Source organism: Apium graveolens, chromosome 10 (assembly GCF_009905375.1).
Source record: "Apium graveolens cultivar Ventura chromosome 10, ASM990537v1, whole genome shotgun sequence".
Lineage (NCBI taxonomy): Eukaryota > Viridiplantae > Streptophyta > Magnoliopsida > Apiales > Apiaceae > Apium > Apium graveolens.
In genome coordinates, this window is record NC_133656.1 from 41,229,225 (window position 1) to 41,254,086 (window position 24,862).

The following is a 24,862-nucleotide window of genomic DNA, read 5'->3' on the forward strand; positions in this document are numbered from 1 at the left end:
ACGAACCCATGAAAAATAATATTCACTCCGTTCTTAAAAATATTTTGTATTTGTATTGAACACGTTTATTGATATATATTTTTAATTTGTTAATATCTTTTATTTTATTTTATTATTAAATATTAAAATTTTATTATATTAAAATACTTATAAATATGAATTCAATAACATCAGTCATGACTATATTTGATCTTATAAATTTGACGTAAATCAGTAATCAATTACTTAAAATGAATAATAATATGCACAGTCGGAGTAAAAGATATGTATCTTTTGCATAATAATCATTTCTTTGCTCTCCCTCGATTGCCGTTACTGAAATTAATGAAGGGTCACCATTTTATATCCACCCTGCAAATCAAATCTCTCAGCCCAATTGCATTATTTTTATTTTCCAAATCTTTTTCCACTTTTCCCTTAATCCAAATTTGACAACTAATCAATCTTCCATTCATTTGCTAAATCAAGATGGTAAAGAAGTTTAACCCGCCACTAATTACACTTTCAACACTGCTAATTGCACTTTAACACTTTCTAAACCAACTTTTGTACTTTTGATTGTTATTCAAATGCGCTAATATTACACTGTGGGTATCAAACATATGTTAAAATTAGTGGATAACATTTTTACATTGCACTAGCTATCACACTTAAATAAGCATATAGTAATTATTCACTTTTATGCTATTTGAGATTTTATATTAATATACCAAATGGGCTACCTTGTTTCAAGAGCTCCGAGAGATTAGTTTAAAAAAAATAGCAGAGTAAACCCGTCCTGTAGAAGTCCCTATTTGACTGGATGGCTGCTTGCCTAGCCTGCAAAATGCCAAGCCACCAAAAGATACTACTATCCAATTAAAGAACACTTCCATGTCACTTTCCCCAAAAATTAAGAGCAATCTCTGACAAGGAGAGGTTATCAAATAGTCAAAATATCGTATATATTATTATTATTTTATTTTTACTCAACTTTATATCAATTTGATAACATTCAACTCTAATTGTTGGAGATTGTTTGTCCACAACGTCCATTATCCCCAAAAGGTGGAACAGACCGAATGTAGTGGGCAGAGACATTACCTCAATTCGGGGATATATACATAAAGGGAGGTTCAGTTTTCACACACACATATCAGTAGTCTCTCGTATTCTAAATTATCCATTCTAAAAACCGATTAACTTATTGTCACACTGGAGGTGAATCGAGGGGATCATTCATCACATTCTTCTTTTTGCAGGCCGAAGTCTACTTCTCTGGACGAAGACGAGGTCGGCAGAAACTAGGTTATAACATTTGGCGCCGTCTGTGGGAATACAGGATTAAGTACTAAGATTTGAGACAATGTCTAATGGCAACAATGAATAGGGGACCTCCAGGATTCACCGACCCAAAACCCAACCACACCCTGCAGTCTGTTATTACCCCTCGGAATTTGGAGACAGATTTCGCTGAGGAGGCCGAAATAATCCCAACCCCTGAGGAACAAACCATGTTGAGGAAGCTGAGGGCTAAACGAATGGCCAAGGAGAAGGGAAAATCGAAAGAGACCGAGGAGGATGAACAGGCGAAGGCAAGGAAAAGGGAAGCTGACGCACTGAAGCTCAAGGCCATAAAGCTGAGAAGGGAAGAATTGGAACTGGAGGAGAAGGCGCTTAGGGCGTCGCTAGAGGAAACCGAAGGAGCAGAGAGTTCTCGAAAGGAGAAGCAGGTCTATGTTGAGGAAGATGAGTCCACAAACTCTGACTCACATCATAGGAGAAGGAGAACGAAGGTCGTTTTGACATCGAACTCTGATAGGGAGGAAGACGACAACGTCTCCGGCATTAGACTTTCCAGGCTAGAAAAGGCCATATTTGGGGACAGAAGGTTCAACAGGGAACCCGTCGTTACCGAGGAGATTGAGGCATATCGGCCATCCCCAGTGGAGGAGAAATAGTTTCCGAAGATGACAGAGTTCAATGGGAGGGGAGATCCCGAAGATCATTGTGACAAATATGAATTATTAATGACTAACATGGGTCACAGCCAGACGATGCTATGTAAAATATTCAAAACATACCTGAAGGGGGAAGCGTCGATATGGTACAAATCACTTCAGCCACGGTCAATTCACTCCTACGAACAGCTGAAGGGAAAATTTATAAGGCACTACTCACATCTGTGCCGAATAGAGAAGGACACCGAAACCCTAATCCACTGCCGACAGAGGGAGAATGAGTCCCTAGGCGACTATCTAGCTAAATTCAAGGAAGAAGCAGGAATGATGACCAATTTGAACAAAAACAAAGCTATGGGATACTTGACTACAACACTGGATCCGACCAAAGGTAAGAAGCTCTTGTCCTCACTTTATGATTATTCCCTTAAGTCCCTTAATGATATATATGTGAGGGGTGAGAATATCCGAAGAAAGATGGAGATTCTTGAGGGGTATAGAGAACCCCGAAGAGAGGATCGAAACAGGAAATTCGGACGTTCTGACTATTATCGAGGGTCCAACAGCGACCGAAGGGATGACCGTCGGAATGAAGGGGAAAAACAGACTGACAAGGGCTTAGATATGCGAAGAGATAGAGATTCCACCGCGTTCACACCCTTTAACACGCCGATTTCAAAGATTCTCCATGAGATCAAAGGCAAGTCAGGATTCGTCCGCCCTACCAAAATGAAAATGGTCGATCACAAGAAGAATGCAGACAAGTACTGTGATTACCACCAAGATAAGGGACATAATGTTAGGACGAAACACGCACTAATATTCACACAAGTATACGCGATCACAAGTAATATAGAATTATTTCTAGTTCGTTCCTACAGAGACTGGTTTATGTTAATTTCAATCAATGCACTTATGCAACAATGGTATGGTTATTATTCAATACTAAGACGAATAACAAGTTGGTTTTGTTTATAACTAAGATTATTAACTAATATACAATTAACTAAAAGATTAAAAGGTTGATTTTCTTATATAACACAAACATGGGATTCTAACTTCATTATTACTTCATTCAATAGCCTTTTTGTTCTTGACCTTAGCATGCAATGATGATGACACTAATCAGATAACACAAAACTAGTAAACGCCAACTTTCGTTGTACGAATACCCTACTACTAGACATCCACAAAAGAGATAGAAGCTGAATAGACACCAATTATATTGAGACCCTATATGTCTATAGAATTTGACAACATAACGGTTTAACGAACAAGTTATCTATCGAGATTATATAGGGAAAGTAAGATGGTTAAAATTACCCACGAATCATGCATATCAAATACATGAACCTATGTTAGCATGGTATGTTAGATATATTTGATAATTTCATGGCTAATATGTCTTATGTTTAGCTTTCAGATCTTGTGTGAACAGGATAGATCAGTACTTAACTGTTTATCAGTACTTATACTGGAAGTCAGGACTTAAGGATATCAGTACTTATATTATCAGGAGATAATCATCAGAAGATAGATATCAGAACTTAAGTGCTGAAGGACAATCAGATAAGGACAGTAGCTGATTAAAGGAAAGAAGATAGAGATAAAACATAAGAAGAGATATGCATGAAGAAGGAATTCCGTGAAGAATGGAATACTTGGAATAGAAGATATCTGATTGATATATTTTAGGAAGCAGAATTATATTCCATATCAATTAGCGATTATCTTGTAACTGTGTAGTATATAAACACAGGCATAGGGTTTACACTATAAGTGTTATCATTATCGAAGTTATTATTCTTTATAACCCTAGCAGCTCTCGTGATATTTGTTCATCACTGAGAGGTAACAGTTCCATATTGTAACAGAGTTTATTGTTTCAATAAAGTTTGTTTTCTGTTCGATTTGAGTGTACTATACACTGTATTCACCCCCTCTACAGTGTGTGTGTGACCTAACAATTGGTATCAGAGCCTATCTGTTAACTTACATACAGTTAAAGATCCAAACACAATCATGTCGGACACAGAAACTCCAACTAAGCCTACCACAACTGAGGAACCACCAAAGACACAAATTCAGAGTCGGTATGAGACCATCAGAGTCCCCATACTGAGACCATCTGAATATCCCATATGGAAGGTAAGGATGACCATGTTCCTGGAAGCAACAGATCCAGAATACCTGGATAGAATCAAGGAAGGTCCTCACAAACCAACCAAACTCGCAGTTGCAGTTGCAGGTGAAGCAGCAACGACCGTACCAAAGGAGAAGAGTGATTATACTGCTGAAGACATAGCATCAATTGCTAAGGATGCTAAGGTACGACACTTACTGCATAGTGCCATTGATAATGTAATGTCAAACAGGGTAATCAACTGCAAGACTGCTAAGGAGATATGGGATGCTCTGGAAACAAGATGTAAGGGAACTGACACAATTAAGAAGAACAGGAAGACAATACTCACTCAAGAGTATGAACACTTTGACTCAAAGACTAATGAGTCATTGAATGATTTATATGATAGATTTGTCAAACTTTTGAATGATTTGTCATTGGTTGATAAAGAGTATGATCTTGAAGATTCAAACCTTAAGTTCTTGTTAGCTCTTCCTGAATGCTGGGATTTGAAGGCAATGACAATAAGAGACAACTACAATCTTGATGAAACAACTCTTGATGAAATCTATGGAATGCTCAAGACACACGAGCTGGAGATGGAACAAAGAAGCAAGAGGAAATGAGGAAAGTCAAGGACAGTTGCTCTTAAGGCTGAAGAAGAATTCCCGAAAGCAGCTTCCTCAAAGAAAGACAAGGGTAAAGCTCTTTTCATAAAGTCTGATACTGAGTCATCAAGTTCTGAGAGTGATGATGACTCAGATTCTGAAAGCTTGCCTGAGACTGATGCTGATGAGGAGATGATGAAACTGTGTGCTCTTATGGTGAAAGGAATCACAAAGATTGCATACAGGAAGTTCAGGAAGGGAAAGAAGTTTCCCAGGAAAAGCATAAGTTCTGATAAGAAGAATTTCAGAAGATCTGAAGGAAGAGGAGGAAAGTCTGACAGAGGAGATTACACCAATGTTAAATGCTATAACTGTGGTGAGAAAGGCCACATATCTCCTGACTGCAAGAAGGTAAAGGGTAACAAAGGCAAGGCTCTTGTCACAAAGCAGAAAAGCTGGACAGACACCTCAGACTCTGAAAGTGAGGAGAACTATGCATTAATGGCAAATGCTGATAAAGAAAGTGCTGAGAGCAGTTCTGAAGCTGCTGAAACAAAGGTACCACAGACTACTTATGCTTTTCATACTGATGATATTAATGAGTTGAGAAGATATCTTAAAACCATGTTTGTTAGCTATAGAGATCAAACTTTAACATGTGAAAGATTAACTTCTGAAAATCTTGCATATAAGAAAAGAAATAATTTCTTAGAAAAAGAGTTAGTCATATTCCATCAAACTCAGAAGGATAGAGATGATGCTTTTCATGTTAGGGATGAAGTGCTAAAAATGAACGAATCTCTAAAAACTGAGTTAGAAAAGGAAAGAGAGATAATCAGGACTTGGACTAACTCTGGCAGAACAACTCAAAATTTGCTAAGTAGTGAAAATTGGAAAGAGGGCTTAGGTTATGGAGAAAATAAGAATGATAAAGGAACTGAAGAAATTAAGCCTGTTGTTAAGCAAAAGCCAAAGTTAAAACCTGTTAAGTTTGTAACTGTAAAGTCTGATAATGAGAAATCAGAAGTTAAAGAGGAATTAACTTCTGACAAACTAAAACAGGAAAAGACAGCTGAAGTAAACATAGGCTTAATGACAAAGAAGCAGCTTAAGCATAAGCTGAAAGATGTCAAGAATGCAAACAAGGTAAAATCACCTAGGAAAAATAGGAATGGAAAGGAAGGTGTGAATAAAAGCAATGATTATAAACCTGTTCCTGATGCACCTAGGAAAACATGTCATAACTGTGGAAGTTCTAACCATCTGGCTTCTTTTTGCAGGAAAAATAAGAATATTAACTCCTTACCTTCGAAATCAAGAGTTAAGAGTCAGTCAGTTAGATACAAACCACAAAATCCTTATTTTCATTGTGGTAGTTTATGGCATTCCATTTATACTTGTAAGGAATATCATAGTCTGTACTATGATTATTATCAAATAAAACCTTCTTTGAAGAAAGTTTCCATTGTTCCTTCTAGTATAAATTCTGATTCAAAGTCTGATAATATAAATTCTGATAAGAAAAATGTTAACATAAACTCTGATGCTAAATCCGCTGCAAATGTTAACAAACTTAATAAGACCAAAGGATCCAAGCAAGTCTGGGTCCTTAAAACTAATAATTAGTGGTCTTTATGATTGCAGGGCAACAGGAAAAATATTCTAGTTCTGGACAGTGGATGTTCAGGTCATATGACTGGAAATAAGGCCCTGCTATCAGACTTTGTGGAGAAAGCTGGCCCAAGTGTTTCTTATGGAGATGACAACATTGGAAAAACATTGGGATATGGCAATATCAATCTTGGGAATGTCATCATTAAAGAAGTAGCTCTGGTCTCAGGACTTAAACACAACCTTCTGAGTATAAGTCAAATCTGTGACAGAGGTTATCATGTTGATTTCTTTGAAGAACACTGTGAAATTGTGAGTAAATCTAAAGGCAAAGTTGTTCTGAAAGGATATAGACGTGGTAACATTTATGAAGCTAAGCTTTCAACAAGTACTGATGGCTCTGCAATCTGTCTGTTAAGTAGAGCATCAATTGAAGAAAGCTAGAATTGGCATAAGAAACTCTCTCATTTAAATTTCAACAATATAAATGAACTGGTCAAGAAAGATCTTGTGAGAGGATTGCCAAACACAGTATTTGCTCCTGATGGTCTTTGTGATTCATGTCAGAAAGCCAAACAAAGAAAATCTTCATTCAAGAGCAAGACTGAATCATCAATTCTTGAGCCTTATCATCTTATACATGTTGATCTATTTGGTCCAGTAAATGTCATGTCTATTGCAAAGAAGAAGTATGCGTTGGTCATAGTGGATGAGTTCACCAGATACACATGGGTGTATTTCTTGCACATAAAAAGTGAAACTGCATCTATCTTGATTGATCATGTCAAACAGCTGGATAAAATGGTCAAAGATTCTGTGAAAATTTTAAGGAGTGATAATGGCACTGAGTTCAAGAATTTGATAATGGAAGAGTTCTGCAAAAGCCATGGAATAAAGCAGGAATTTTCTGCTCCTGGAACTCCACAGCAAAATGGAGTTGTTGAAAGGAAGAATAGAACTCTCATTGAAGCTGCACGTACAATGCTTGAAGAAGCAAAGCTTCCAACCTATTTCTGGGCTGAAGCTGTGCAGACTGCTTGTTTTACTCAAAATGTAACACTCATTAACAAGCATGGAAAAACACCATATGAGATGGTGAAGAAAAAGAAGCCAAATCTGAAATATTTTCATGTATTTGGATGCAAGTGTTTTGTTCTCAAGACTCATCCTGAACAGCTATTAAAGTTTGATCTAAAAGCTGATGAAGGAATCTTTGTTGGATATCCACTTTCCACAAAAGCCTTCAGAGTCTATAATTTGAGAACAAAAGTGGTCATGGAATCTATCAATGTCTCTTTTGATGACAAGAAGATCACTGGTCTTAAAGATTTCGTTGACCATGATCAGCTGAGATTTGAAAATGAAGTCTCATATTCTGATACTGAAAAACCTGACAGTCTAAGTCCTGATACTACAAACTCTGACGGATTAAACTCTGATGTTATTGAAACTGTGGTGACTACGTTAAAGGAAGATGCACCTATGCAGGGGGAGCATACTCAAGATCCTACCACATCTCAAGAAACATCAGAACATGCATCTGGCTCTTCAAGTTCTGATTCGTCAAGTTTTGATAAGCCAAGTTCTGATAGTGCTGAAAATCTAAATACTGAAGAATCCAACTCAGAGAGCATAGTTTCAGGGGGAGCATCAGAAAATGAAAATGAAGATAGCATGGATCACGGGGGAGCATCCAGTTCTAGAGAAAACATTCCATCTGCAAGGAAGTGGACAAAATCACATACACCTGATTTGATAATTGGAAATCCTGATGCAGGTGTCAGAACTAGAACAGGTACTTCAAATAAGTGTCTATACAATTCTTTTCTCTCTCAGACTGAGCCAAAGAAAGTATAAGAAGCTCTTCAAGATGCTGATTGGGTGCAAGCAATACAGGAAGAGTTGAATGAATTTGAAAGAAACAAAGTCTGGACCCTAGTGCCAAGACCAAAGAATAGATCTGTTGTTGGTACAGAGTGGGTATTCAGAAACAAAACTGACAGTGATGGCATAATTACAAGGAATAAGGCAAGGCTGGTTGCAAAAGGATATTCTCAACAGGAGGGAATTGATTATGATGAAATATTTGCACCAGTTGCTAGGTTAGAAGCCATAAGGATATTTTTGGCTTATGCTGCTCACAAAAAGTTTACTGTCTTTCAAATGGATGTGAAAAGTGCTTTTCTCAATGGATAATTGGAGGAAGAGGTATATGTTGAACAACCTCCAGGTTTTGTAGATACCAAACATTCAGATTATGTCTACAGGCTTGATAAAGCACTTTATGGACTTAAGCAAGCTCCTAGAGCATGGTATGAGACTTTAGCTCAGTTTCTTCTGGAAAGTGGATTCAACAGAGGAACAATAGACAAAACACTGTTCTACCTCAACCATGGAAAGGACTTACTTCTGGTCCAGATTTATGTTGATGATATCATTTTTGGATCTACAAATGACAAACTTTGCAAGAAGTTTGCCAAACTAATGCAGTCAAGATATCAGATGAGTATGATGGGGGAACTTAGTTATTTTCTGGGCCTTCAAGTCAAGCAGAATGAGGAAGGCACTTTTATTTGTCAAACCAAGTACACCAGAAACTTGCTAAAGAAATTTGGAATGCAAGATTGTTCAAGTGCATCCACTCCAATGGCCACTGCAACAAAACTGGATAAGGATACCGGTAAATCAGTAGATATTACTGACTACAGAGGTATGATTGGCTCTCTACTCTATCTAACTGCTAGTAGACCTGATATCATGTATGCTACCTGTCTTTGTGCAAGATTTCAAGCAGATCCAAGAGAACCTCACTTAACAGCTGTAAAAAGAATCTTTAAGTATCTTAAAGGAACAACTGCTCTTGGATTATGGTATCCTAGAGAATCAGATTTTAAACTAATAGGTTACTCAGATGCAGATTTTGCAGGTTGCAAAATTGACAGGAAAAGCACAAGTGGAAGCTGCCAATTTCTTGGAGGCAGATTGGTTTCTTGGTACAGCAAGAAACAAAAGTCAATTTCCACATCAACTGCAGAAGCAGAGTATATTGCTGCAGGAAGCTGTTGTGCACAGATTCTTTGGATAAAGAATCAGTTACTGGATTATGGGTTAACATATTTCAAAATCCCTATTTACTGTGATAATCAAAGTGCTATTGCTATGACAGGTAATCCAGTTCAACACTCAATGACAAAGCACATCAGCATCAGGTACCACTTCATCAGGGAACATGTGGATGAAGGTACAGTGGAATTGCATTTTGTTCCCACAGATCAACAGTTGGCAGATATCTTCACAAAACCATTATGTGAAGCTACTTTTACAAGATTGGTAAATGAACTTGGAATGGTTTCAGGTTCTTTCTTTAAATCTGCTTAGACTTATTCTGTGTTATCAGACTTTATGCTCAGTATTTACAGAATTAATCTCATTGTGTATTCTGTGCTTCATTTGATAAATGTCTTTAAGCACTGACTGTTGTCTGATATATGTTTCTAAACTCTGATAAGTGATATGTTTGTTCTAGTACCTATTCAATCCTATGAGGATAACTGTGCTAGATACTGACCTAGTAGTCTTCAATAAATAAATGATTCCATGGAAGAAGTAATTATTTCAGTGGAAATCTTATGACACTAGCAAATTCTGATAATTGAGCTTAGTTAAGTTTACTTTGTATATCTTATTACTAAGTCACAAATTAGAATAATGCTACTCATCTGTTAAGTTCTGATACTAGTAAAACTGCTGAGTGCACTAAGTGCTGATAGACCTCTCTTATCAAAAGAAAAAGCAAAAAGATTAAAGAATAAAATCAGGTACTCCTTTGAGATCTAGAGTAAAAATGTGAAAGGGACGACCCAAGTGCATTGCTGGTATTAAGTAAATATGCATTAGAAAAGCAAAATATTTTCTTGGTGACTTTTCACACTCTATGATTACTGGAGAAATACTCTGATAATAGCATAAATTCTGATAAACAGTCGTGACTCACTTACACTGAGAAGCCACTGTAAAATAGAATTTCAAAAGATGCATAAAATTAGCACAAAACAGTTGAGGTGGCCTCAAGCATGAACTCATTCATCAGTAGGTTTCAGGATAATGACAGCTCTTTAGCAAAATTTTAGTTATGCCTTATTTCTAAGATGTACTGAAGTGAATCAGACTTTACTCTTTGTCTGTTATTTAGCTTAATGCACACACTAATCACTCCATCTGAATGATGAAAATTTCTGTGGTGGTCTATGTTATTGTAGATAAACAGTCATTGTGTCATTTTTGCACAAATTCTGAGGACAAGTTCTAGTTACACGTTCTGATGATTCAGTTCTGACGTTCATAACTAAGAACTTGTATGAGGATTTACTAAGATGAGCATTCCTTTTTCGAGTTAAGAAATTATGTTCTGATGACTGTTAAGTTCTGGTATAGGTCTAAGTTCTGATTTCTCAGTCTAATCCTTTACTTGGCTTATCTTTGAATGAAATTTAATAACAGTCTCAGTTTGTACTCGCATATGTTGAAGTGGAAGATTAATAGTCACTATGATTAGGATTAATGGTTTTGTACTTGAACAGTCCACTGTTTCTTGTGTCTTGTGCGGTCTAGACCATGATTCCTCTTTCCAATGACTGTTATTCTTTTTCAAAGTCTAGGGAGACGAGGTAGAATTAATTCCACCTGTCAGCATTAAATATCTTTGCGTCTCTTGGCATTCTTTTTCCTATATAAACAACCACTTCACATCAGTCTTTCCATCACATTCTTCTCACACACTTATCCTCCTTCTTCTGTCAAAAACACAATGGTTCGATACAACATGTTTTTGAACACACAAACCTTCACAATGGAGCTCAGTTGTGCCGACTGGCAGCAGGAGTGGCATGTAACAGCCATTCCTGAGGAGATCTGGGATTCTGTCCCACAGGAGGTGCTAACTCACCTCCTATTCTTCTATATGGACTACCATCGCCATCTGGAGCGATTGGAGGAGGAAAGGCGGGAAGCTATCCGTCAGCAAGAGCGAATCATACGACTCGCCATCTTGTTCGTCGAAGATAGGAAGAGGAAGATGACTTAATCTCATCTTCTTCCTGTTCTTCTTCATCCTCAGCTTTGTCAGGCTTCTTAGCTAGGACTAAAGCTGTTGACGTTAGGATTAGAAGCTTAGGGAAAATCTTGTATTGATGTAATTTCTATTTCATATATGTATTGACTTGATATATTAATGAAAACTATTTTTACTTCAAGATTTTGTCTCTGAGTTATTTTATCTTGTGTTGTTAAATCCTGCTTGATATTCTGAGGACCATTTAAATTTTGTCTTCATTTAAGTTCTGATTCTCTGTCAGCACTTATTCATCGAAATTATCCCGGTCATTTTTAACATGATTCATTTTCAGAATATTAATGTTGCAGTGAAAAATAATTCAATCAGTGCTAACGGTTTAAATTTTGAATTAAAACTGTGTCTCTTGATAAATGGAACGGTTTTTCCTTGAAACAAGGCAACTGGGTAAGTAATCATTCCTGTTTTCTCGAGCCCAGTAACTATCCGTTATTACTGCATGTCTGACAGGTGTCCAATGGTAACATTTTTTTTTCAGAGTATAAGAACAACAGAGAGAAGATTTCTTTAATCTTTTATTTTCTTTATACTTTATCTCTCTTCTTACTTTTACTCTATTTCTCATTCTTTCTCACGTTGGTTTTTCATACAGACATTATCTCAAACACCTAACAGGCATACTTGAATCTCAATATTTTTTCACATGGCACCAAAGGATTTAATCATTGATGGAGCAAAGTTTGTTCCAAACAACTATGCTGCAATTCTTGATCATGCTGAAGCTCCATCTGAATTGCACTTTGTGCAAGATCTTCTTGCACATAGTGAGGTTGGGTACGCCTTAACTCAGCCTGAATTATTTTCAAGTCAACAAGTTCTGCGGTTCTGGAGGACTGGAGTTTTTGATGATGGTGGTAAACGAGGAACTCCCAGTATTATCTTCCAAGTGGGTGATTCATCCTATGTAGTCACTCCTGGTACAGTACGAAGAGCATTACATCTTCCAGAAGATTGTACCTTCTCTATACCAGAGGAATCAGAACTTCGGGGGTTAATGACTGATTTGGGATATGAAAAGAGTCTGACGAAACTTGGATAGTTGAAACGGGCTAATATCAGAAGAGAATGGAGTTTCTTCTTCGATTGCATCACCAAGGCTTTTGGCAACAAGTGTTCAAATTTTGATGCCATCCCAATTCTGAGTCAGCACATCGGGTATGCTATTATCCATCAAACTCATTTTGATTTTGCAACTGGAATAATTGGTTTTATTGGGGATAGGATGACAGAGGATCGAGATGTTGTTTATTTTGCTAGATTCTGTCAACTTATTTATACGTATTGTACTGCTGAACCCCAGTTAGTCAGCACTCAAACCCCACCTTTTAAGGTTGCAAAAAGGTACTTTAACGACCTGATAAATGCTGACACAAAGAAATCAATGGTGAGATAATTACAGATTCCTCAGTCTGTGAAACAGATTCTGGTAAATGCTGATCCTGCTACTTACAAATCTGTTTACTCAAATGTTCAACCAACTCACCATAACCAAAATCCATCAACCTCAGTACCTACCTCTCATTCTACTAAACCTACCCTCAGAACTTATCTCAAATCCTATCTCTCCACTTCACAGACTGCTCAACCTTCTTCTTCAGCACCTACTGTGAAGCCTACATCCTCTAAGCCAAAGAGAACAAAGACTGTTCTTCAAACACCTCAAAATAGGAGAAGCATTACTTTGAGAGATGAATCATATTCTGAGGATCAGATTCCCTCTTCAGAACCTGTGGTAAATGAAGCTGAGAAGGCAACTTCTCAGAAGGATTCTGCAATTGGGGGTTCTAGGCTTCTCAAGAGGCTTAGACGTATGACGGTTCCTAAAACTCCCAAGGAATCCAAATCAACAAGGAAGTACAAGAAACAGAGGGCACAAAGGCCAGTTTCAGATGATGAGGAGGAAGCAGCTAAGGAAGGGGATCAGGAATCTCTGATCTCACAAGACAAGGAATTTGCTCCAGTCACTTCTTCTCCATCAACTCCATCTCAGGAACCTGTATCTGACAAGGCTAATTCACCTTCTGTGTCTCTTGTTGATCCAGGCACAAGTGCTGAAATTGATATTCAGAACCTGGTTGTGCCTGAAATACTTTTCTTAGAAGCTCCAACAGCAAATAATCCTTCCACAACACCTGTTACTGATGCTGTTCAAACTCCTGAGTTATCACTAACACCTTCTCTACATCAAGATGCTGATGATCAGATTTTAGGTGAGCATCAGGATATGGCTGTTGATCAGAACTTAGTATCAGATCAGCAATTAGAGGATGCTGAAGCCTCCATTGCTACTCACACTGTTGTCTTATCAGAAGATACTGATTCTCTAAGTTCTGATGCTGCAAATGTTGGAGATACTGGTGAGGCTGCTACAACTGTAGATGCTGATGAAGCAGGTCCTTCAGGACATACTCCTCCACTGACTCTTCCTAAGTCTGAACTGGTAAAGGAGTTTGTTATCAGGGATGCACCAGTACCTTGGAGTGAAACTCCTGCAGGTCAGGAGTGGACTAAGGAATGGAACTCAGTTTCATGTGTTCCAAATGCTTTACATCTTGCTGAGCACTTGACTAAAGCTGATGAAATGTTACATTCTGATGATTTTAAAACCCAGCTTAGAGTCACTGCATTGAGTACTAAACATCTACAAGGTCTTCATTCCAACACTCATGCAGAGCTACACAAGATTCAGGAGAACTTTATCAAACAGGAACAAGTTTGGAAAATTGATAAGAAAAAGTTCTTCCAACCTACCATTGACAGGGTTGCTTATATTGAGAAAACTCAAGAGAAGCAACAAGCTCAGATTGATCAAATTCTGACAAATCAAGCTTCTCAGCAATCGCAACTTACTGAAATCCAGACCTCAGTGGAACTACTTATCTCTCTTTTATTACCTGCTGATGCCAAAAAGGGGGAGAAGGTAATTAAGTCCAAATGCAAAACCAACAAGACACTGCAAGGAAAGGATGATGGAAAAGATGACCAAGGAAACTCTGGAATGGGTAGTGGTCATAGTCAAGGTAGAAGGTTTACATCAAGACAAGCTAGTCATAGAACAAGTTCTGATACTGGGAAAAGAATAAGTTCTGCTGCTGGTAAAAGGATAAGTTCTGATGAACTTCTAGATCTTGATGAGGAAATGTCAAGACAATTATTTCTTCAAGAAAATCCAGGGATGGACTTGGAAAGTTTAAAGGAAGAAGAAGCCAGACTTAAATCAGAGAAAGTCACATCTAAATCTGAAGCTTCTGGTAAAAAGTTACTTCCAAAATCTAAAGGCATTGTGATCAAAGAAAGGATACATACTGAAGAAACTTTGGCTAGATCACAACCACAGATAGATCCAAGATCCAAGGGTAAAGAAAAGGTTGGTGAACCTATCAAGCCTTATGTACCTCCTGAGGAAGAAGAAATTACTGATGGAAAAGATGATCTTGCTCTGACTTCAAGAAAAGTTCTTAAAACAACCTCTGACATGGCTCAAGTTGTTCAGAGTCAAGAAATTGTAAGTTCTGATATTCAGAAGAAGCAAGTAACCTCTGACAGTGCTCAAGTTAACTTGATATCAGAAAATAGATCTAAAACACTCCTACCAGGATTCACTAAAGCAAAATAGACTCAATCTTTAAAGACTACTCCAAGTGGTTTTGAAGCAAGAGTAGTTACTGGAAAGGAAGCTAGAGATAAAACTGGATTGGGAAGTGCTGATGAAAGAAGAGTACACAACACTACCGATGATCCAACTTCCTTGAGTGAACCAGGTATTGGAGCAACTCCTGAGAGATTGAATCAACTAGAATCTGTACAGATGGTTTACCATACCTACTTGAAAGAATACATCATGTTGTATTTCATGACAGATGGTAGGGTTTATCATATAAGACAAAATGCCATTCCTTTGAAGTATTTTGAAGAATTGGAGCATGTACTTTTCTTACTTCAAGTGGATGACAGAATAACAGAGACTGTTGCAAACTACTTAAAAGAACAGATTCAGAGACAGAAAAGGCTTTATTCTGTTAAGTCTGACAGCAGATATGTTCCAAAGTACAGAGATCACAATGGGGATATTGTTGATATGAAGCCTAATACTGCACATATCAGAACGTATCTTGGTATTAAGGGACTTGAATTCAATCTTGAATCTGACAAAGCTTATGTCATAAAACTAGACCAGGAGTTAAGGAAAGCAAAGATTAATGATCTCAGAGCTGCAATATTTCAAACTGGTGAAGATACTGCAGAGCTTAAAGGTGTTAAAAGGAGAATGATTGATGAACTAAGATATGCTGAAAAATGTTTATTGAAGAACTATCTCAGAACAACTCCTGACATCAGAGAGATCAGAAGATGATGAAGCCAAGTCGAAGATCTACAACTGCTTAAATTCTGATATTTATGCAGATTGAAGTTGTTGTCAGAAGTTGAAATTGGTAAAACTTTAAGGACTGTAAGTTGTAGTTATCTAGTCTATTTCTCATGCATTTGTACTTAATGTTTTTGACATCATCAAATATCTGTTTAACTTGTATATTTTGTTAATTTACAAGTTGGGGGAGATTGTTAGATATATTTGATAATGTCATGGCTAATATGTCTTATGTTTAGCTTTCAGATCTTGTGTGAACAGGATAGATCAGTACTTAACTGTTGATCAGTACTTATACTGGAAGTCAGGACTTAAGGATATCAGTACTTATATTATCAGGAGATAATCATCAGAAGATAGATATCAGAACTTAAGTGCTGAAGGACAATCAGATAAGGACAGTAGCTGATTAAAGGAAAGAAGATAGAGATAAAACATAAGAAGAGATATGCATGAAGAAGGAATTCCGTGAAGAATGGAATACTTGGAATAGAAGATATCTGATTGATATATTTTAGGAAGCAGAATTATATTCCATATCAATTAGTGATTATCTTGTAACTGTGTAGTATATAAACACAGGCATAGGGTTTACACTATAAGTGTTATCATTATCGAAGTTATTATTCTTTATAACCCTAGCAGCTCTCGTGATATTTGTTCATCACTGAGAGGTAACAGTTCCATATTGTAACAGAGTTTATTATTTCAATAAAGTTTGTTTTCTGTTCGATTTGAGTGTACTATACACTGTATTCACCCCCTCTACAGTGTGTGTGACCTAACATGGTAAGTTCTAAACCTCAAAATTCACCGGCGCTTTATTAAAGATTAACACGCTATCTTATAAGTTCGCGACGCTCATAAGACGAATAAGCACAATCAATACTAGGATATCATACAATCACCACACACTAAGGTATCAAAACATATTAACTATTGAAATCCATAAGTAAATCCGCTAGAACCCCACGATAACGATTAGCCCATAACCGAACTCATCATCACCGTGGGTTCCGATGAAAGCATGTTATAATAAACTAGGTCTTTATAAATACAAATAATAATCAAGGTACGTTAAACAAGATTATTAGGTTCAACAAACAAGAAACGAGCATCCAAGATTACAATTTAGAACAAAGAATCACAAGAATAAACTAGATCTTCTTCGCTTGGTTGAATTGTGCTATAGGTCTTTTCACTGTCTTCTCCTTAAGCTCTCTTGAGAAAAAATGTCTTTTAGTTGTCATTATATAGCATCCCACTTAATCCAGAAGCCCAAAAAACAGTTTTCTAATTGAAACAGGAATCTGGAATCACGACCTGGCGCGGCCGCGCACTTTACCAGCGCGGGCGCACTGGCATTCTGCTCCTCTGGCGCGACCGCGCGCTAGCTCAGTGCGGGTGCACCGTCCTTCTGAAAAAACTGAAATTGCCTTCTTTATTTGCTGATTCTTGATGGCTTTTGCACGAGCGATCTTCACGACTCCTTCCTAACACCATTTTAGCATCAAAGCAATGCTAAATCACCTTGATCCCTGATATATGCCTGAAATACAAAATACTACAAAAACACAAATAACTTGAGTACAAAACATCAATCCAAGCCTTTATAGAGCATTCTAAGTGGACATAAATACCAGTTAACACACCCCCAAACTTGAACCGATGCTTGTCCTCAAGCATAAACAGACTCAAAGAACAAGAAATAAAAATGTATGAATGCAAGCTACATGAATGCAACGATCCCCTCAGAATAACTAAACCAACCAATGAGCAACATCTCAACAAATGTAGTTATTCGCACAAAAATCAATCAAATCTCACAATTCAACTTACAAGCCAGAAACGTGCGTGTATGCATTTGCTTAATCGATATACTATCACAACTAGATCAATAATCATGACTCACTACTCATCAATGCAATCACAAGGTTATAGATAAAATAAAAGCTAAACTCAAAATAACTTATAACACTTCAATTTTTATATCAGAGTTATTATATGGATTCATACTTTTATTCATAACACATAAATAATCACAATATGCTCATTTGATCGTGCAATGAGTGAGGTCCACAAAAGACTTATGCAATAATACCCATGTAACGTAGGTTAGTGGATCCCAGACTAGAGAAGCCTTAAGTCACTAGGTACAAAGTCCCCTAAGAACTTAATAACTCGAGTATTAAAGAGCCCACTCGTGATCAATTATGCATAAACACATATATTTTTTTTCTTTTTTCTTTTTTTCTCTATTTTCCAATTTTTTTTCAAAAATTTCCGAACAAATGTGTTTCGCTCCATCTCGCTCAACCCTAGACTACTCCTATAAAATGAGCCGGCTACTAGCCATTTGATACCTAGCCATATCAACTAGAAATAAAATCCATTTTTTCCAGTTTTTAAATATCCATGTTATTTTATCATTAGAAGAATATCCTCAATTCTAAATATAAACAAGTGATTAAACCTCGACAAACAAACAAACCATGACCATGATCTAGCACTCAAGCAATCTATAAGACTTAATGAAATTTTATTATTTCTAGCATGCAAATCAACTCGATAGGACTTAACATCCCTATATACCACATCACTACACTAACATCAATATCACAAATCAGTCGAAAAAGTAAACTTAAGGGATCATGTTATAATGCAAATGCATGAACTATATGCAACAAAATAACATGTAAAATTAAAAAAACTACATGACAAATATACAACTATATGAAACTAAACTATCATGAATATGCAAACTATATGGACACACACAAACAGATGTTCCTTAACTATCACCCCTAGACTTAAAATATTCACTTTCCCCAGTAAAGGTAATAGTAATGATCAGGCATACCTACTCAGAATCAGGGTCATCACCCTCATGGAGTGGCGTGTCAGGAGTGTCTGGAGTCGGGTACATAGAGTCCTCACTGAATACTGGCCACTGGATATCAACTCCCGTGGCTCTAAATGTAGTCCCCAACACCTGGGTAAGATCATGTGCAAACCTACTATGGATGTCATGCATCACATCCATCCTCCTCATCAAGTGCCTATACTACGCTGAACCTAAACCATCACTACCCTCTACTTCCTGCGGCTTCTGTGACTGTGAAGGACCGACCTCACTCAACTGAACTCTCCATGCAACTCTGCTCGCCTGAGTCATACGACCCGCATATGTTGGATCAGTTGGACAACCACTCATCATGTGATCATAAGAGTAACTGAGCACCTTCAGATCAGGCTTACCACCGTACCACTCCTACATACTCAACAACATCGAACTATCAATCGGGGTACTAGGAAGCTGCAGCTGCTCGTGTGTGGGCCAATGAACTCCAACCGCCACACACAGCTTCGTCACAATGGACGCATAGGGAATAAAACATGTAGTGCTGCCTCGCAAAAATCTCAAAATACCCTGATAAATCACTATCCCGAGATCCACATAATCTCCATGAAGAATTCCCCATAATAACCGTGCACGCTCCACAGTAACATCAAGCACGTGAGAAGATGGCATGATGTTGGCACAAATAAAAGAATTCCATGAACGTGCAAACCTGTTCATGCACAAGGCAGGGAAAGTGGCATACTCGTTCATGCCCCTCTTGAACTTCCAGTGAGTCTCGGGCACACACAATGTAGCAACAATCAAATCCAATTTAAAATTATCCCCCGTCTTAGCATTCCAATCTTCCTGCTCCGGCCTCCTCTCGGGCTGATCAATCACCCTACGAATAGCCTCAACACTGTAGTCCACCTTCAACCCCCTCACCACAGTAAAACCATTTTTTTCTGCCTTCGCATTCTCCTAAAACTCGCGAACTACACTCATAGGCTCCGCAGCTGGTGCCTCACAAAAAGCAATCCAACCAATCTCCACAATGAACTCCAACAACTTACCATCTCTCCTCGATGGCAGAAAACCTCGCTCCCTGGCTATGGGCTTCGAAAGCAGCCTCGTATACTCCACCTCAGCCTCCGAAGTTGCAAACCTGGACCTCACACCCCTAACACAAGAAGAATCGGTGGTGCTGCTGGTAACTTGGGTTCGTTGTCTTTTGGGTGCCATTGAGATTGAACAAGTTGAGAGGAAAGATGTGTGTATAAGAGATATTTGTGTTTGAGAATTTGAGAAGTGATGGAGAAGTTTGTGTATAAGTGTGTGTATATATATTATTTTTAGAATAGAATTAGTTTAGGAAAAGAAGTGGGAATTGATTAAGGGATTAATGAGAGTAATGGGGTTGATTGGAATTGATTTGAAGAGGGAAGTATGGAAGTGGGAGAGTAAAATTTGGTTGGGAATTGATTTGGTGTTCAAATTTCCCGTTTTTCTGACCTTTTTTTTCCAGGTCCAGGGAGCCAGCGCGGCCGCCCTGCCTGGCAGCGCGGGCGTGCCGTGCTTCTGGAAAACCAGCACGGCCGCCCCGCATACCAGCGCAGACGCGCCGTGCTATTGGACTTTCAGCGCGGCCGCCCCGCTTCTCAGCGCGAGCGCGCCGTGCTTCTATAGTTGGCACTGAATTTTTTTTTTATCTGATTTTTTTTGTGGTTTTCACCTTGTTTTCTTCCTCCTCTATCTACTAATGTACAACAAACTTGGGTTGCCTCCCAAGAAGCACTTGCTTTACGTCGTTAGCTTGATATAGAATCCCGAGATCAAGTGGACAATAAAACGACACTAACCACCTCACGATTTGCCGTATCCCAATAGTAATTCTTCAACCTCTGTCCATTAACCTTGAATGCTTGGCCTGGATCATTCTCAAAAATCTCCACCGCTCCATGTGGAAACACAGTTTTGACAACAAACGATCCTGCCCATCTTGACTTCAACTTTCCAGGAAAAAGACGGAGACGAGAGTTGAACAAAAGAACTTGTTGCCCCTATCGTGCCACCTCGTGACTTTCTCCTTATACATTTTGTTGTTATTATACGCTTGAAGGCGAAACTTGTCGAGTTCATTCAATTAAAACATTCTTTTCTTTCCAGCTGCATCCATATCAAGGTTTTATCTTCTTCAAAGCCCAATACGCTTTATGCCCTAACTCCACAGGCAAATGACATCCCTTACCATAAACCAATTGAAACGGTGACATGCCTAGCAGAGTCTTGTATGCTGTTCTATACGCCCAAACAGCTTCATCCAGCTTCAAAGACCAATCCTTCCTCGATGGACATACAAATTTCTCTAGAATTCACTTGATCTCTCTATTAGATACCTCAGCTTGACCATTAGTTTGAGGATGGTAGGCTGTAACAATGTGATGATTCATATTATATCTTTGCATCATGGCACTGAACTTGCGATTGCAGAAATGTGATCCCTCGTCACCGATTATGACTCTTGGAGTTCCAAATCTTGTAAATATCTGCTTATGAAGAAAATTAAGCACTACCTTCGCATCATCGGCAAAGCCTTGACTTCAACCTATTTTGAGACATAATCAACTGCCAACAAGATATACTGATTATTGCAAGATGAGACAAATGGCCTCATGAAGTCAATTCCCCAAACATCGAAGACTTCAACCTCAAGAAGCACATTAAGAGGCATTTCATCCCTCTTGGACATATTCCAACACGCTGACATCGATCACACTTCAAGACGAACTGATGCGCATTCTTAAACAATGTATGGCCAGAAGAATCCTGCTTGAAGGATACGAGCTGCTGTCTTTTCTCCACTATAGTGCCCTCCATAAACAGTCGAATGACAATCCCGCAAGATCCCCCCTGTTTCGCTGTTCGTAATACATCTCCTGATGATTTGGTCAGCTCCTTGCATAAATAAGAATGGCTCATCCCACATGTACCACTTCACCTCATGAAGAAATTTCTTCCTTTGACCAGAAGACAAGTCTGGAGGCATAATATTGCTCACAAGGTAGTTCACAATGTCTGCGAACCACGGTTCTTCCTCTTGCACCCCAAACAGCTGCTCATCGGGAAAAGATTCATTTATCAATGTCTTATCCTGTGAAGTTACACTTGGATCTTCTATATGAGAGAGATGATCAGCAATTTAATTCTCAGTACCCGTTCTGTCCTTGATCTCTAACTCAAATTCCTGAAGTAAAAGAACCTATCGAATCAGTCTAGGCTTCGAGTCCTTCTTCGAGACGAGATAGCGAGTCGCAGTGTGATCAGTGAAAACTGTCACCTTCGTCCCGAGCAAATAAGATCGAAACTTCTCAAAACAATAGAAAATAGCCAATAGCTCTTTCTCAGTAGTAGTATAGTTCAGTTGAGCACCATTGAGGGTCTTACTAGCATAGTAGACCAAATGAAATATATTATTCTTCCTCTGTCCAAGAACTGCTCCAACTGCATAGTCACTTGCATCGCACATCATTTCAAAAGGTTCATCCCAATTAGGTGCAGTTATGACAGGTGCTGTGATCAAGCTCTTCTTTAAGCTCTCAAAAGCAGCTAGGCATTCATCATCAAACTTGAACGGGACATCTTTCTCTATAATATTGCACAAGGGTTTTGTTAGGAATATATGTGCATTAGTTTGATGATATGTTTAACAAAACACTTAAGTAGAAATTCAGTGTCTGTAGCCTCAACGGATAAGACCACTTTGGCTATCCGTTGATGGTGTAGCTTTACTTAGAAATAAGTCTAGTGTTGTAGCATATTTCAGTCTCTGTATTTAAGATGTAATTCTTAGAAGTTGAGAGAAACTATGAGTCATGTTGACTACTAGAAGATATGCAGATAGGAAGGCCAATTGTAAATATTTCATGCCTTGTAATTTTGTATAAATGAAGTGGTATCAACGGATGACTTAAAGACCTTCAACGGATGAGAAGCTAAGCTTCAACGGATGTCTCTAAAGCTTCAACGGATAACATCCTTCAACGGATGAGTGCATCAACGGATGAAAGCTTCAACGGATGTTCTGTTGATTAACCGTTGATAAGTGGTAGTTGTACCTACAAACAGAGGCACGTGGGTGAACAGAGATAACTGAAATGTGGCAGCCTAATTTCAGGAACATCAGAAAAAGCAGCCGTTCTACTCTAGTATAAAGAGACATTAAGTCAACAAAGTACTGGAGTGAACTGGAGAAGAAACAAGTGGAGATCTTACTTTATTATTTTATATATCCTTGTCTTCACTTGTAAACTTGGTAATATATAAACCAAGTAGTAGCTAGTAATTAGATAAGAATTTTTCCAGAGCTGTTTAGAAAAATCTTGAGAGAAAAATTATCTAGTTTGTACTAGGATGCAGCTGTGATCAAATTCTTAGATCACAGAATTTCTGAAATACCATCTCTGGTGGAACAACAAATCCACCAGAAAAGTTTTTAAAGGTTTATTGTGTTCTTTACATTTGTGTTTGAATATATATCTGTCTGTATCAGCTTAAAGCAATTCACACACTTGTTCATCTTGAACACACAGTCTTTATAAACTGCTCAAAACTTGAAAGAGTTTTGAGATTTACATTCAACCCCCCTTCTGTAAATCTCATTGTTAGTTCTCTAGAAATAACAATTGGTATCAGAGCAGGCTCTTGACAAACAAAGAGTTTAAAGATCTTGGAATCTAACAAAGATGAGTAAGAAGGATATTGGAGTAAAAATCCCAGTTCTTGACAGAGACAGTTATCACCACTGGAAGGTGAAAATGCACCTTCATCTACTCTCCCAAGATGAAGGTTATGTAAACTGTATTGAGAATGGTCCTCACATTCCCCACAAAGTAGCCACAGTTGCTACGGCCACAATTGCTGTTGGTCAATCCATTCCAAAACCTAGAGCAGAATGGACAATGGAAGACACAGAAGAAGTCCACAAGGATAAGAAGGCTATGAACATTTTGTTTAATGGTCTTGACAAGGATATGTTTGATAATGTGATAAATTGCTCAACTGCCAAAGAGGTTTGGGACACAGTTCAGCTGCTGTGTGAAGGTACAGAACAAGTAAAAGAGAACAAGATGCAGCTTCTCATTCAACAGTATGAGTATTTTCATTTTGAAGAAAATGAATCTTTAAATGACACATTTAACAGATTCCAAAAGCTGTTGAATGGATTGAAGCTGTATGGTAGAGTGTACCAGGTGAAGGATTCAAATCTTAAATTCTTAAGATCCTTGCCAAAGGAATGGAAACCCATGACCGTCTCCTTAAGAAACTCTCAGGATTATAAGGACTTCACTCTTGAAAGATTATATGGAATCTTGAAGACTTATGAACTAGAGTTGGAACAGGATGAGGTATTGGAGAAGGGGAGAAAGAAAGGAAGTTCAGTTGCATTGGTAGCTGAAAATGAGAGGGAATGCAGACAAGAAACTGTGAGATCTACATCAAACTCCAAAGATGGTACAAGATATCAGGAATCAAGCAAAGGAAAAGAGCAAGTTGCTGAGAATGAAGACAACTCCAGTCAAGATGACTCTGATAGTGTTGATGAGCATCTTGCATTTCTGTCCAGGAGATTTGCAAAGATGAAGTTTAAGAAAAACACTAGAGCCACTAAACCTCATAAGAACATGGTGGACAAATCAAAGTTCAAGTGTTTCAATTGTGGTATAAGTGGACACTTTGCAAGTGAGTGCAGAAAGCCAACTTCTGAAAAGAAGAAATTTGACCAAGTAGATTACAAGAAGAAATATTTTGATCTGCTCAAGCAAAAGGAAAGGGCTTTCATTACTCAAGAAAAAGATTGGGCAGCTGATGGAGAGGAAGAGAATGAAGATGTGGAGTATGTCAACTTAGCTCTCATGGCTGATTCTGAGGAAAATGAAGTTAGTTCATCAAGCAATCAGGTAACAACTCAGGTAATCACTACTGATGTAACACAACTTACTAAAGAAGAGTGCAATGATGCTTTTAATGACATGTCTACTGAATTGTATCATTTGCGTGTGTCTCTTAAATCTCTTGCTAAAGAAAATAGTAGGATTAAAGAGAACAATCTGTTTTTAAGTAATAGAAATGCTATGTTAGAAGATAAGTTGATTAACCTAGAAAAAACCAAGCTGCATTGTATATCTGTTGAGAATGAACTAGCTGAATCTATTAAGAAAGTAGAAATACTTTCTAAT

The 24,862-nt window shown here is 38.0% G+C and overlaps 1 protein-coding gene across 1 annotated transcript in view; it reads left to right on the forward strand.

Moving 5' to 3' along the window:
* The first annotated feature begins 1,949 nt into the window (after nt 1-1,949).
* LOC141690543 (uncharacterized) overlaps nt 1,950-24,862 on the forward strand; it is a 36,172-nt gene continuing 13,259 nt past the window's right edge. Inside the window, exon 1 of the mRNA XM_074495334.1 lies at nt 1,950-2,771. Coding sequence (XP_074351435.1) covers nt 1,950-2,771 — 822 coding nt within the window. The remainder of the gene's footprint in view (nt 2,772-24,862) is intronic.